Raw genomic sequence first — 15,625 nt, 5'->3', positions numbered from 1 at the left:
GGTCTGTAAATTTATTACATTAAACTCAAAATAATTGCATAATTACTCAAGTCAGTATTTAATAGATACACCTTTAGTAGCAATGACAACCTTCAGTCTGTGTGGATAGGTCTTTATCAGCTTTGCACATCTGGATACTGCAATTTTTCCCCTTCCTTACAAAACTGCTCAAACTCTGTCAGATTGCATTGAGATTGTGAGTGAACAGCCCTTTTCAAGTCCAGCCACAAATTCTCAGTTGGATTGAAGTCTGGACTCTGATTTGGCAACTTCAGGACATTAATTTTGTTTTTAAACCATTCCTGTGTAGTTTTAGCTTTAAGCTTGGGGTTATTGTCTTGCTGGAAAACAAATCTTCTCCCAAGTTTCAGTTCTTTTGCAGACTGCATCAGGTTTTCTTCCAGGATTTCTCTGTATTAATTTTACCCTCTACCTTCACAAGCCTTCCTGGGCCTGCTGCAATGAAGCATACCCACAGCATGATGCAGCCACAACCATGCTTCATGGTAGGGATGGTGTGATTTTGATGATGTGCTGTGTTTGACTTGCGCCAAAAAGTGTTTAGTCTGATGGCCTAAAAGCTTAATTTTTGGTTTCATCAGACAATTGAACCTACTTTCAGCTGACTTCAGAGACTCCCACGTGCCTTCTGGCAAACTTTAGGTGAGATTTCCTGAGAGTTTTTTCAACAGTGGCTTTCTGTTTGTCATTCCCCTATAAAGCTGTGACTGGTGAATCACCCAGGCATCAGGTGTTGTAAGTGCAGTCTCTCCCATCTCAGCCACTGAATCTTGTAACTCCACAGTTGTCGTAGGTCTCTTGGTGGCCTCTTTCACTAGACCCATTCTTGCATGGTTGCTCAGTTTTTGAGGATATCCTGCTGTAGGCAGATTTACAGCTGTGCCATATTCTTTCCATTTCTTGATGATTGACTTTACTGTAATCCAAGGGATATTCAGTGACTTGGAACATTTCTTGTATCCATCTCCTGACTTGTGCTTTTCAATAACCTTTTTGCGGAGTTGCTTGGGAGTGTTCTTTTGTCTTCATGGTGTAGTTTTTGCCAGGATACTGACTCTCCAGCAGTTGGACCTTCCAGATACAGGTGTATTTTTACAACAGTCAATTGAAACACCTTGATTGCACACAGTTGATCTCCAATTAACTAATTATGTGGCTTCTAAAACGGTCAATGATGATTTGGTGTGTCATATTAAAAGGGGTGAATTCTTGTGCAATCAAATGTGCTTTATATTTGTAATTCATCTAGATCACTTTGTAGAGATTTGTTTTCACTTTGACATGGTCTTTTTTTCTGTTGATCAATGTCAACAAAACCCAAGTTAAATCGACTGTGATTCAATGTTGTAAAACCTAAATTCTTGGGGGGGGGGGGTGGAATACTTTTTATAGGTACTGTAGGTGGCTGGGTAGATGGGGCTATTGGATAAGGAACAGTGGGATGACCTGGGATGGTTCAGAGCGAGAGATGGAAACTCAGTTCCTTGACTGTTTTTCCTGCTCCAGGTGATCTTTTGTAGCTGTCTTCCAATTTACCACTGTCCTTTTGCACCTGATCCTATCTGCCTGTTATTGGTCACCTTGGCCTACGTATCACCTACAGGTCTGTTTTATCCTGTGCCCCTCTCCTCCATGACAGTTACTTCTTCAATCTACTCTGTTCTAATGCAGGGGTTCAACCCAAATCATCAACATCTCCACAGGTAATGCTTTACCTGCTGAGTTGCTCCACCAGTTTTTATTTTTGCTTCAGGTTATAGCATCTGCAGTCTTGTGTCACACTTTCTTGCTCGTGTTTTAATACAATTTTATTTCTTCGTGTGCTCCTTGCATCGTCACTGTTTCCCACCAAATCTATATGAATAACGTACTTGCATTATACCATATTCTTTTATCAATATACATTATAAATAGCTGAAGGCCCATTACTGTTCTTTGTAGCACTTTAGTAACCCATTCAGTCCTACTGTTTTTCTATTCTTTAAACAAACTCTTGTATTTTTAAACAGGCACCTGTCTCTGTAGGTCTATTTTATATAGCGGTTTTTCATGTGGTACTCACCTCAGTGTGATATGAATCTTTGTTGTTGTATTTGATGACATGTATGTACTTTGATCATGTTCACTTTGAATATTATCAAGTGCTAGCAAACCATATCCACTGGCTTATTCACCCTGCTAGTTGTATTTTCAAAATAGATCCTTGTATTTGCACCTGTCATAATGTAGCTCTCTGAATTCAGCACATTTCTGTGTAACTTCTGCCAACTTCAATGGGATCCTACCACTACATAGCTTTCCCCCTCTTTCTTCACCACCCCTCCTACTCTCCTCTTTCTACAGGGATCACTTGCTCTGTGACTCACTTTTCCATTAGTCCCTCCCCACTAGTCTCTCTCCTGGCACTTATCCCTGCAAGTAGGGTAAGAGCTACGTCTGCCTATTCACCTCCTCCCCTGCCATCATTCAGTGCCTCAAACAATCCTTCCAGTTGAGGTAACACTTCACCGGCAAGTCTATTGGAGTCATCCACTATATCCGGTGTCATGGTGCTGCCTTCTCTCCCCCGGTCTAGTCTCAGCAGTGTATTATTTCATCGAGTACCTTCGTGCTGTAGGCTGCAACAGGCAGGATTTCCAGGTAGCCAGCCATTTTAATTCTACTTCCCATTCCTTTCTGATATGCTGGTCCATGGCCTCTTCTACTGTCATGAAAATGCCACTCTCAGATGGAAGAGCTCTTCTCTTTGGATAGCCAGCAACCTGACGGCATGAATATTGAATTATCTAACTGCTGGTAATTTCTTCCCCCTCTACCTTCTCTCTTTTTCTGTTCTCCATTTGGCTGCCCTCTTATCTCCATCCCTTCTCACTTGTGTATCACCTCCCTCTGGTGCCCCTCCTCCTTCTCTTTTTGTTGATTGTCCACTCTCCTATCAGATTCCTTCTCACCCTTTACCATTTATCATCTCCAAGCTTCTCACTTCATCCCACATTCACCTTCACCTGGCTTCACTTATTACCTGCCAGCTTGTACTCTCTCTCCCCACCCCTTCCAGTTCTGACGAAGGATTTTGGCCTGAAATGTTGACTGTTTATTCCTGTCCATATATGCTACCTAACCCACGGAGTTCCTCTAGCATTCTGTGTGTGTGTCTGTGTGTACAACAGTTTTTAACCTGGGCATGTAAAACTCTGTACAGCCACAATCACATAGTATGGAGACAGACCCTTTGGCTCAGTGCATTTCAATTAGATGTCAAGTACTAATGTGCACTTTTCCCTTGCATCCCCATCCCATTGTGTCCCCTCTGATTGTCCTGTATGTGCTAGGGCTAATTTACAGTGTTGAATTAACTCGTTCATCTTTGGGATGTGGGAGAGAACTGGAGCTGGGGGTGGTGCAAGGAAACCAAATTGGTCATAGGGAGAGTGCCCAACTTCCATATGGGCAGCACCTGATGTCAGTATCAAACATGGGTTACTGGAGCTCTGAAGGCAGCAGTGCTTGTCCAGTGCACCCCTGTGTTCCCCAAATCTTTTCTAAACTTCCATGATATCCTTTAATATGACCTTAATAAAAGTATCACACCACAGCATTTCCCATCCCAGCAGGTACTATGATTGGGAGTGTGGCAAGAAAAGAGGGCCTTAGCTAGAACAGTTTGCTTCTGTCCTATTGATTAGTGCTTCATCTCCAATTCGTAGTTATCTTCAGTAGTTATCAGATAGGGGCACAAAATTGTGCGTGCACTTCTAATCCTTTTTCTGTATTTGTTTTCAGCGATGCTTACAAACATAAATCAGAACAATCTCCAGTTCAGCACTGGTCACAGGTCTACAATGTACCCTCAAGGAGGAATGAAACAGATCAAACTGGAACACGTATACAGTAAGGGTTTAGGGTCTGAGAAATCACTACTGCTGGTCTGCAATCTATGCTGTACTGGACAACAGGGTAAAAGGTAATTATTTCAGGTATAAAAGCTACAAGGTTTATTGAGAAGGGGACTTGCCATCTGAATTTTATTTCTTTGCCTCTTTTATGTCTTTGGTTGTTTTACAGACTGGCTAGTTAACTTCTGCTCTTTTCTGAGTGTCTCCTCTTTTCTACATTACACAAATGATGGCAAATGTCATTTTGGTTGTAAGGAACAGTGGGGACTGCTGTCATGAGCAGTTGGAAGATCAGAATCACTTGTTTAAAGTGCAAGATCATTCTGTCACCGCACACAAATTGAGATGGTTTTAAAGAAGCACTTTAAATGCTTCATTTTCAACTGGATGAGCCTCATCCTGTTCATGTTGTATTAGATCCGGGTTTTCCTCATCTTAGAAGGGAAGAGAATAGTCTTCCACATTTGTTCCATGCATACCAAAAGTTGATGGGAATAGAACTTGTCAGCAAAAGTAGACAATAGCTTCTCCAGTCTGCCCTGCTATAGAATATCATAGAATACCATCTGATCTTTCACCTAACCACCCCCTTTTCTGATTTCAGTAAAACTTGATTACTGGTGCCAGCATAGTATACCTAAAACTATTAACCCTAACCCATGTGTCTTTGGAACGTGGGAGAAAACCCACGTACTCAGGAGGAGAATGTACTAACTCCTTGCAGACAGGAGTGGGAATTGAATCCTGATTGCTGGCACTGTAAAGTGTTGAGCTAACAGCTATGCTACCGTGCCACCAGGTTCTTTATTCCAAATTATGCTTTGTATTTCTAGATTCTTCCATAAGATTAAATTCCTTCACAGCATTTATCCTGTCAAACCTTAGATTATTTGTTTCATTACGTCACTTCATATTCTTCAAAACTCCAGACTCAGTGCCTCAAAAAGCCTCTCCGAAGGCAGCTTTAATTTAGATACCAAGTGTTTGGGTTACTTGAAAAATGTGTACTTTGGTTCACGTATCTAATGGTATTCCTGTAATCTTTTGTATTGTTGTCAAATCCTTTTCAAAAGTTCAATGATTGTTCATATTTGTCTAATATGTAGACAAATGCTCTTGGATTGTGAAGGCTTGTTGATCTTTCATGCACACTGCTGTTTGGAACAATAAAATTTTAATCTTCATGAATGGCTAATTTATCTCAAGGCTCAATCTATTAGTGAGAATTTGTTGGGGGATTGGGATGTACAGAGATCTTTCTGTTATGTTAAGTTGCCCCATGACCTGGCTAAAATGAAATTGCTAGAGGGTCATATTCTATCAGATGTTACTTCTACCCACCTAGTAGTTGGTTTGGAATTAACAATAGGTGTGCCATAATTTATGATTGCTTTGCTTGGTAGAGTGGACCATTGCCATCAGAATCAGGTTTATTATCACCGGCATGTGATGTGAAATTTGTTAACCTAGCAGCAGCAGTTCAATGCAATACATAATCTAGCACAGAGAGAAAAAAATAATAAATAAAATAAAACATAAATGAACAAGTAATCAATAAAAGGATTTTATTTGAATGTAGCTAATGTATGACTATATTTAAACCTTTCAGATCTCTTATCAGCTGGCCTTTTGTTAGTATGTTGAATTGTTTGTTAGTTTTACAGTTATTAACTAATGCAGAAGTTTAGAGGACCTTATTGCCTTCAATGGGCTGAGCAGTATGAGCTAATGCCAACTTTTCTGTGGCATGTCTGCATCCATTTTGCATGAACATAAGCTTGCATTTGAATTTGGAATTCTTATTCTGTAGTTCTGTTGGAATGGTCAATTAAATCAACCTCTTGACTGCTTTATTTAATCCAATTGACCAGTTAAATACTGAGTACATTATAAGTCAAAGTAGAGTTTATTGTCGTTTGTGCAAGTATGTGTATGCACGGGTGTGATGAAATGCTTACTTGCAGTAGTGTCATAGGTACATGATATAAAAGCAGTATTCAGAAGGAAAACACAAAGCATAATAATACACCATTTTTACAAGAAAACATGATTGGAACAATGAAAGCAGTCCCATTTTAGTGCAAAATGTTGAAAATGATTCCAGTATTGCTAAATTGTAGTAATTCGGGTTTTGCTGGTTGGTTTGAATGGTTGAAGGAAAGTGGTGATCCTTGAACCTGGTGGTGTAGGACTTTAGGCTTCTGTACCTCCTATCTAGAGGTAACTGTGAGGAGGTGGCATGACTTGGATGGTGGGGATCTTTGGATGTTGAGACCGTGCCTATGACGCTGTGGGCATAGTCCATTACTCATAGTTTATTAGATTTTTGCATAGTAGGGGAATTAAGGGTTATGGGAAAAGGCAGGTAGATGGTAATGAGTCCATGGTCAGATCAGACATGATCTTATTGAATGGTAGAGCAAGCTCGACAAGCCAGATGGCCTTCTCCTGTTCTTATTTCTCTTGTTATTATTACATTCCTGCATATTTGAATGACCATATCAGACAGTCAAATGCCCAGTCAGGATATTTTCAACTGTACCTCTGTAGAAGTTTATTATTGTTCAATGATAAACCTAACATCCTAAGAAAGTAAAGATTCCTGTGTGTTTTCCTTTTGATTTATCTATGTGCTGGGTGCAGGACAGGTCATCCAGTTTGCTAATGCTCAGGAATTTTACGCTGTTAACTCTCCATTGCCATTTCCCCAATGTAGACTGTAGCATGTTCACTCTGTCTCCCCTAGTCAGTAATCAGCTCTTTAGTTTTGCTGAAGTTGGGAGAGAGGTTGTTTTTGCAGCACCACTCAACCAGGTGACCTATCCCACTTTGGTAAGCTGATTCTAGCCATTTGTAATTTGTCCATTAGCAGTGTGTCATTGGTGAATTTGAAGATGGCATTGGAGCTGTGCTGAGCCACATAGTTGTGTGCGTAGAAAGTATAGCAAGGGGGTAAGCATGCAACCTGGGGGGGGGGTGGGGTCACATTTGGTGACCGTCAGCAAGGAGGTGTTATCTGCCCTCACTAATTGGAAGTTGAGTATCCATTTGCAAAGGGGGCTGTTACAGAAGCCCAGGTCTTAGAGCTCAATGAGCTTGGAATTGAATTTGGAAAATGAGTTTGGAGCTTGAAAAATAAAAATTGAGAGTTAAAATGTCATACTATAAATTCACTCAATCATTCATGCTTCATAATTAAATATCTGAATTCCTTTTTAATTTTTTTCTTTTTAATTAAAATTGACATCTGTTTTTTAGGTTTGGTCACCCCTTTGTACTCTACCTGGATCATAAAATAACATGGGAAGGACTGCAGAAAGCCATTTTGGAGAAGATGCGTCATCTCTTTAGGCCAGGGATGTTCACTGAGGTGAGGGCATCTGCTGGCTGGCTGTGATAGTGAGTCGCTGCTTAAAGGAATGCAATCTCACATTGATTTTGCTTAACTAATCTATGTTTTGCTTTAGTTAGATGAAGAGAGTAAATGCTGAAACAGTCCCAACTTCCAATCAAGTTTTCCTCCTTATAAAATTCCTTGCCAATACTAATGCTTACTTTCCTAACAATTACCCAAAAACTTAGGTGGCATAAACATAGCAGAAATTATCTCTACAGCTACACAACAAAATAAATGTGTGCTGTTAAATAAGCAGAAATATACAGGGCAGATGTAAAGTTGTGTTGCGTTTGACAGAAAGTTAATGAGCTCTGGGACTCCTTGTGAATCCCAGTTTGAAACACCCCATTGGGTATTGCACGCTTGTTTACAATCTGCTGCCAATAGAAGTGATTGATGTGTGCCAGTGCATGAGAGCACATAATACTTAGTGATGTATTCCACCAATTTTCTATGTAAGCACAAGTGAAGATAATTGGCAGAGAAATGCAGTTTTGAAGGTTATATTTTGCTGTGTGCTTGTCATCTGTATTGACCCATGGAAAATGTTCTTCAGTAGCTTTTGCTGTCTTAGAGGCAAAACAAATATGGCTGATATCCTAACAATAGTTATTAAATAGGAAAATTAGGAAGGAGAAATGCTAACTATTGTGTTTAAATGCAGCTGTTTTAAGTAAGGTTCTTCCTTCTTCCCCATAGTATCAACCTAAACCTTGGAGATTTGAGACAGATTAGCAACAGAAGACAATTGTGAGGAAAGGCTGAAAAATCTAAGACTTTCAGCCTTCTTAGAGTATGAATGAGCAGAGTGCACAGAATTTTATATGACTGTAAATAGTGAATGTAAATAATATTTGATCATACTGACCTGTTGCAAGTAGTTTAAGGAGGCAAAAAGCTCAAACTGGTGAATATCAGATATAAGGCTGTCAAGAAGTTCTTCGGACAGAGAGAATGAGCAATGGAGAGAACTGTATCAAGTGTTCATCAGCAGATATGTTGCCATGGATTCTGGATACATGAGCTCAAAAAGCTTTTTAGCTTCAGTTTGAGAAAAATGTGCGAGTATTAAGGATTGCAAATAAAGGGACAGAAAATTGCAGTGACCAAAACAAAACGGAAGGGGAAGTTTAAAGTGGAATAATGCTTTGGTATTGACATGGTGACTGATGTTTTACTGACTCCTTACTGTCATGTGTTGAAAGTGGTGTCGGTTGGATCTGTTCATGTTTTTATGTTTTGTTTACCTCTATTCCAGGTTGCTCCCTTTAGTCTACGAGTGCTCGGAGGTGGTGTGGGGAAGTGTTACCTTTCTCCCCAGGAAGATTATCCCTTATGCCAGTCAGCAGCAGAAAGGTATTTCCTCGCTGAACCTTCCATTTTTACATTAGATGCTGCACATGACCCTGGTATCAGAGCATATAGAGCATTGCTCTGGAAATGATTGCTTGTGGTAATATTCACCTCTGTGGGAAGGAATTACAAAGAATGGGTATCATTCAGTGTGTAGTTAAATGTTCATTATGCAGCCTGTAATTGGAGTGGGAATGACTGCTTTTTATCATGTTAGCAAATGTCTAGGCTTTTTAATCTGACCTTTTTAAATTATACAACGTCAGTAGGGAAAAAATCTTGCTCTGACACATAGTACTCTATAAGAAGACATTTTTGTATATTATCACATGCTCATCCATACTCTTCAAATTTAGCCAGTATTGATTAGTGTCTGGGTTACTAATGTGGCTGATTCTGCAAGAACATCAGTATTGTCAGGGGTCTTGAGAGCCAGGAGATTTTACAAGTGTTTAAGATGTGCTATATCCATGCAAGCTAAGATCTCTCTAGTGACTTTGATTTCCTATTCTGAAAATATAACCTTTTCTCCATTGCAGAATCGGGATTTGGTTGGTTTGAGTTGTTCTCTGACCATGGCAATTCATCACCATACGAGGAGACATCAGCACACTGTTAATTTTGGTCCTCTGAATTTGTAGCCTTTATATCCTTATCAATCAGCTGATGTCATAATTTTGGAAACTCACTTGTGATGTGGGGAGGAAATCTTGTTGCTGTTTAAGTGAAGAACTTCATGTGTTGTGAATTCGCTCAAATAGGATTGAGGTGTACGTGTTTGTTTACAGAATTGTTTGTGGAAAGCCATGCTTCTGGGGATTTTCTTGTATGTTTTTTGCTTGTGCCATGACTTGCACTGATGCGTAGTCTGATTTTTGCCCCCCTTGATCTTCGTGGGTAGAGCTGGTCAGGTTGCTTGACAGCCAGTTGATGTTCATGGATCCTTATGGATAGTTTCCTCTCAGTTTGGCCAACATAATATTTACTGCAGTCCCCGCATTAGATTTTGTAGACGACATTGGTCTTGTCCAATAGCATGGTTTGTTCTTTTGGTCTGCAAAGTACTCTCAACGTTGCTGTTGGCACATGAGCAACCAAAATTCTATGTTCTTGGAGCAGTTGGCTTGTCATTTCTGAAATGTTTCGGATGTTTGGAAGGACTGCCTGGTTGCTTCTTGGTGAGTTGTCGACTTTGTCGGCATTTTCGTATGAAGTTCCGTGGGTATCCATTTCATGCGAATACTTTAAAGAGATGTTTCTCCTCTTTATTCTTTAGTTTTGCCGTGCTGCAGTGCCTCTGCTCTTCAAAACAAAGTTTTGATGCAGCGTTTCTAGTGTGCATTTGGATGCTTGCTGTGATAATTTAGGATCTGGTCTGTGTGTGTTCTCTTATGATAAACACGTTTCCAAAGTGCCACCCATGTTTCTACTGACAAAAACATGTCCAAAAATGCTAGTTTCTCCTCAGTTTGTTTCCATTGTGGACTTAATATCGTCAAACACATCGTTGATTAATTTACAAGTTCTTTCAATTTTGCTGTGTTTTACTATGACAAAAAGTATCATCAATGTTTAAAAAACCCCCAATTTTAGGGGTTATAACTGGCAACACCGTCCTTTCTAACTTTTGCATGACAGCCTGTGCTATGAACCCGGAGACAGTTGAGCTCATTGGTGTTCCTTATAGCTGTTGTAAAGCGTGCTATTAAGTTTAATTTGTAAACAAACACGTAGACCTCAATCCTATTTGTAAGTGTCATGGTTTCTTGAAATAACCAGGAGACGCAGAAGATTCTTTGAGAAGTTTAAGCCTTTATTTGCAAACAAAAGCTGAGACAATTAATGAGCGTGTCACTAATTGTCCGCCGAGCCTAGTTCACAGTATTCTTTATAGTAATTTCTTATCTTAGTTTCATTAGCATACCCTCGTCTCCTATCTCAGTTACATTAGCATACCCTATCCGTTTGCAACGCTTATCACCAGCACATTAGCTTCTTGATTTGCCACCAATATTTCTGCTCAGTAGCCCATACTTGCTCTAGTCTACTCCTTGGAACACGTGTCCCCCTTCCCGGCCTTGACTGGTCCCCATACCATCACACCACTCCACGATCCTGTCTACCACCGTTATCTCTACATGCTTACTTTCACTGTTAGCTACATTCTTAAGGCACTGAGCTTACTTTCACTGTTAGCTACATTCTCAAGGCACTGATGTGTTCAATAGTACAGAGACAATACAGAGATTACATTCTGGCTAATAAGTTGGATACATAGTAAATATAAGGCTGGTTATATGGTTTTGGTTACACAGCAAACAATGCAACTTTATTCTCCAATATAATCCAATGCGTGCAAAATTCCAGACCACAACACATGAAGTTCGCCACATATCGTTAATCAGCAATAAGATTTCCTCCCCATATCATACTATTTCCATAATGATGACCAATCAGCTGATGGATAAGTATATAAAGACCAAGCATTCAGAGGACACATCACAATTAACAGCATGCTGATGTCTCTTTGTACGGTGACAAAACATTTACAAGTAAATTGCCAAGATCTGAGAACAACTCAACCCAACAATCAACCACCCAAGCTACACATTTTCCAAATTCCAATAATTGTTTGGAATTAATTTGTGAGCCCAGTATTACAATGGCCCTAGCACCCTGGCAGCACAGAGACTTAAATTAACTGATCTTTTAGATTCTCTGCAGCCACCTGAGGCAGCCGTCAATCCTAAAAGTGTTTGCATCTTGAAGTCACTTGCACTGGATGTTCTGTTTCAGAGCATGGAAAGCCTGTAGACCTGGTGGACCCCAGCATATTAAGATCATTGTGGAGTGGGACAAAGACACAAAAGAGTAGTAAGCAGTTTTTTTTCTTCACTTGTAACCTACTGTGTGCTCGGGCTGGGAACTTTCACTAATGCTTGGGGCTAGAACAGGTTTTGGGGTTGTTTAATTTCATTGTCGTTGGGTGTGGGGAGGGTGTAAAGAATGGATTTTATGACAGTATGACTGCTGTCAGAATGATAATGAAGTGCCTACATAATAACCTGAGTAGAAAGGTACTGAAAATAAAACTGCAAGTACTAGAAATCTGAATCAAACACAGATTCAGCAGGTTGGGTACCATCTTTGGAAGGAGATAGTTAATGTTTCATTTTGAGGACCTTTCATCACACTGGGTAAAGAAGAAACAAAATTTTAAGTTTGAGGGCAGAAAGTAATGTTTAATTTAAATATACATTACTTTCTACCCTCTGTTCCTATAGGAATAAGCTGTGATAAAGTTAATTGGTTAAGTTAATGAAGGAAGTTAGAATGCAAACAAAGGGATGCATAAATTGAAATGAAAGGCAACTTTACCCATGGGTGGTTGTGCATTATTGGAGAATACCCTGATTCAGTTATGTTCTCAGTGAGGCTATGCCATATAATTTCAAGGCTCCACAGGCTTTTGAGAGATAATTGGGTGGTTGTTGCTGAGGGATGGAAAAGAGAGCATTCCAAAGGATTTAAGAATGGTGTGCAATAAAAATGCTTTGCTTTATTGATGGTTCTGATTCCAACTTTTATAATGGTCTTGTTTGGTTCACAGCTTATTTGGTAATGCTGAAGATGAGTATGTTCCAGACTCTGAAAGCGTTCGCCAACAACAGCAGCTTCATCAGCAGCCTCAGACCTACACCTTATCTCAGTGTTTTCATCTCTACACCAAAGAAGAACAGGTAAACACAATTGGGGAGGGAGGGGTAGGAAGAACCAGTTCCAACAAAGGACTTCGACTTGGGTGACCTCAAGTTAAATGTTTGGGTGTTAATGTACATGTGTATAAGAATGCTTGAAGTTCTAGCAGTCTTTTGGTGAATACTTGTGAGCGTTTCTCAGCTCCTCTCGTAACTTCAAATTCTTCATTTGAGTGTTGCATTGCTTTCTGATCAGCTTTTTTTAATTGTTTTGACAGCTGGCACCAGATGATGCCTGGCGCTGCCCGCATTGTAAGCAGCTCCAGCAGGGCAGCATCAAGCTGAGTTTGTGGACACTTCCTGATGTGCTTATCATCCATTTGAAACGCTTTAAGCAGGTGAGTTCTTTAAAGGGGTATGTGTGGGGAGTAAAGCACGGGGCTTCTGATTTAATCTAGGCTACCAGAGCAGTTGAGGGACATCTGTGCTTCCTGGAATGAAGCAGCTTGGGCATAGATTATGGTTTTAACTTTGAAGTTTGGCCAGAATTTTGTGGAAATTGTCTCTGTGATACACTATTTTGACCCTATATAGTAGTTGACCCTGTTCCCACTATAATGCATTTAGCAGGTATTTAATGAATATTGTTTTTAAACGATCTTTAACTTTGTCTCCCACCTAATAGGAGGGGGATAAAAGAACCAAGCTGCAGAACCTGGTGAAGTTCCCCCTCACAGGCCTGGACATGACACCACATGTAGTGAAACGCAGTCAGAGCAGTTGGAGTCTTCCTTCGCACTGGTCACCATGGAGAAGGCCCTATGGACTTGGCAGGGATCCCGAAGACTACCTCTATGATCTGTATGCAGTGTGCAATCACCATGGCACCATGCAAGGAGGCCATTACACTGGTAAGGCTGCTGACTACCTGTGGCTCATTGCTGGTTCCACCAAAATCTCTGTGGCTCATTCTAGCTGGAGACTGATTTGAATGTTCATTTTGGGAGATGGGCATCACTGGCAAACAAAATAATTATTTATTTTGTTAATTTATATATTCATTTACAGGATGTGGGCATTGCCAGTTAAGCCAGCATTTATTGCCGATCCCTAGTTGCCTTTGAGAAGGTGGTGAGCTGCTTTCTTAAAGCACTGCAGACCCTGAGGTTTAGGTACACCCACAGTGCTGTTGGGGAGGGAATTCCATGATTTTGACCCAGCGACAATGAAGGAATGGGGATATGTTTCCAAGTCAGGATGGTGAGTTACTTGCCACTTGTCGGCCCAAGGCTGAATATTGTCTAGGTTCTGTTGCATTTGGGTATGAACTGCTTCACTATGAGGAGTCAAGAATGGTACAGAACATTGTGCAGTCATCTGCACACGTCCCCACTTCTGACCTTATGACGGAAGGAAGGTCATTGATGAAGCAGTTGAAGATGTTTGGTACTAAGGCACTTCCCTGAGGGACTCCTGCAGTGATGTTCTGAGGATAAAATGATTGACCTCCAGACACCACAACCATCTTCCTTTGTGTCAGGTATGATTCCAACCAGTGGAGAGTTTTCCTCCTAATTCCCATTGACTCCATTTTAGCTGGAGCACCTTGATGCCATTCTTGGTCAAATGCTGCCCTGTTGTCAAGGGCTATCACTCTCATCTTACCTCTGATATCTATCTCCTTGGTCCGGAGCTGAGTGGCCTTGACGGAACCCAAACTGGGCATCCATAAGCAGGTTATTGCTGAGTAGGTGCTGCATGATAGCTCTGTTGATGACCCCTTCCATTACTTTGCTGATGATTGAGAGTAGGCTGATAGGGTGGTGATTGGCTGGATAATTTATTGCAACTTTAATTGTCTGTGAACTGACTGGCTTGCTACATTTCTTTTAGGGCAGGGGTTCCCAACCCCTATCATTAATCGAGGGGTCCGTGGACCGCAGGGTGGGAACCCCTGTTTCAGAGGATAGTTTAGAATTAACCAGATTATTGTAGTTCTGATGCCAGAATTAATTGAATGAGGATGATCAGTATCTTTCTGTCACAGAATTTGAGTGAACCTGGGTGAATTTTTAATATGGTGTTGTGATGGAACGTTGAGTAGGCCCTTTATTCTACAATGTCTGCTGATCATAATATCAAATGAAATTAATTCCATCTGCCTCTGTGATCATAGCCTTCATGTCTGAATGCCACTATCATGTCTGCTTCTACCACCAGCTGTGATGGTATTGGGTTTGCTGATCGCGAAGTTGTAACCTCAAACGAAAACTATAAGACCAATTGGATATAAATAGCCATGATTACTTTCACTAAAGGGAGAACTACCCAATCTTTAAAGACTAGTTTAATTCCTTGTTTATTCTCCTCAGTGAGTTTAGCTGCTAATACCCACTATTCTAGTGGTGGCTCCACTCTCCTACCAAGGTGAAGATACTTACAGCTAACGAAGTAGGTTAAAGCATTATTCACTTATTTGCAGTGATACATTTTTATATTCACACAAAACTCTTAAAACACATTTAAAACTTAGTGCATTTCTATCTTAATATTTCTAAATTACAAACCATTTCTAAAACACAAACCACTTCCAGAACAGTATTTCTCAAACATAAAAGGATAAAGGATTTCCAAAACACATGTATAATTCCTATAAACTAAAAAGATGTACCAAAGATGCAGACAAACAAGTTGTCTATCACAAACCAATGCTGGAGGAATGGATTCTAGTTCTTCCATGCTTCTTGATGTTCTTTACTCCATTCCTAATAAGCCTTAACCGCTCTCTATATTTATACTCTTTCCAGCTACTAGGGTGACTTCATATGCATGTGATATTTCCTCAGCTATCCTTTGAACACAGTCTAAAAGCATTTTTGGAGACATTGATCTTAGCTGGCTGCATTAATACTGTAAAGCTAACTTTTGAGGACATAAAACTTTCCAATTATAAACACAAATTATTGGTATGCTGAGTTATATTATCCATCTGGTTCTGCAAGCTTCTTTGAACTAAACAGTTTATCTGCTTGAAGCAACTCAAATTAAACAACCCTTTGTCTTGTACTCTACTCTTGAGCAACAATAAAGCAGGTACTGTGACTCTTTACAGATAGCGTCTTCAGAGTACAGAGTTTATTTGCAAAGTTGTTCTATAAAGTGTGCTTTTTTTGCCATTTACATTAAGAACTGAAGACTGACTTCCATTTACGACCCGAAGTTAACTAAAGTTTACTTATGACTGTAACCTTTCAAATGGC

The 15,625-nt window shown here is 40.1% G+C and overlaps 1 protein-coding gene across 1 annotated transcript in view; it reads left to right on the top strand.

The window, feature by feature from the left end:
• The window catches only part of usp31 (ubiquitin specific peptidase 31), a 135,377-nt gene that overhangs the window by 98,266 nt on the left and 21,486 nt on the right, over positions 1–15,625 (top strand). Inside the window, exons 8-14 of the mRNA XM_073060894.1 lie at positions 3,805–3,985; positions 7,176–7,287; positions 8,573–8,670; positions 11,464–11,541; positions 12,278–12,407; positions 12,644–12,763; positions 13,051–13,276. Of these exons, the coding sequence (XP_072916995.1) occupies positions 3,805–3,985; positions 7,176–7,287; positions 8,573–8,670; positions 11,464–11,541; positions 12,278–12,407; positions 12,644–12,763; positions 13,051–13,276 (945 nt within the window). The remainder of the gene's footprint in view (positions 1–3,804; positions 3,986–7,175; positions 7,288–8,572; positions 8,671–11,463; positions 11,542–12,277; positions 12,408–12,643; positions 12,764–13,050; positions 13,277–15,625) is intronic.

The sequence above is a fragment of the Hemitrygon akajei genome, chromosome 11 (assembly GCF_048418815.1).
Source record: "Hemitrygon akajei chromosome 11, sHemAka1.3, whole genome shotgun sequence".
Classification (NCBI taxonomy): domain Eukaryota; kingdom Metazoa; phylum Chordata; class Chondrichthyes; order Myliobatiformes; family Dasyatidae; genus Hemitrygon; species Hemitrygon akajei.
This window is presented reverse-complemented; position numbering and strand designations above follow the sequence as displayed.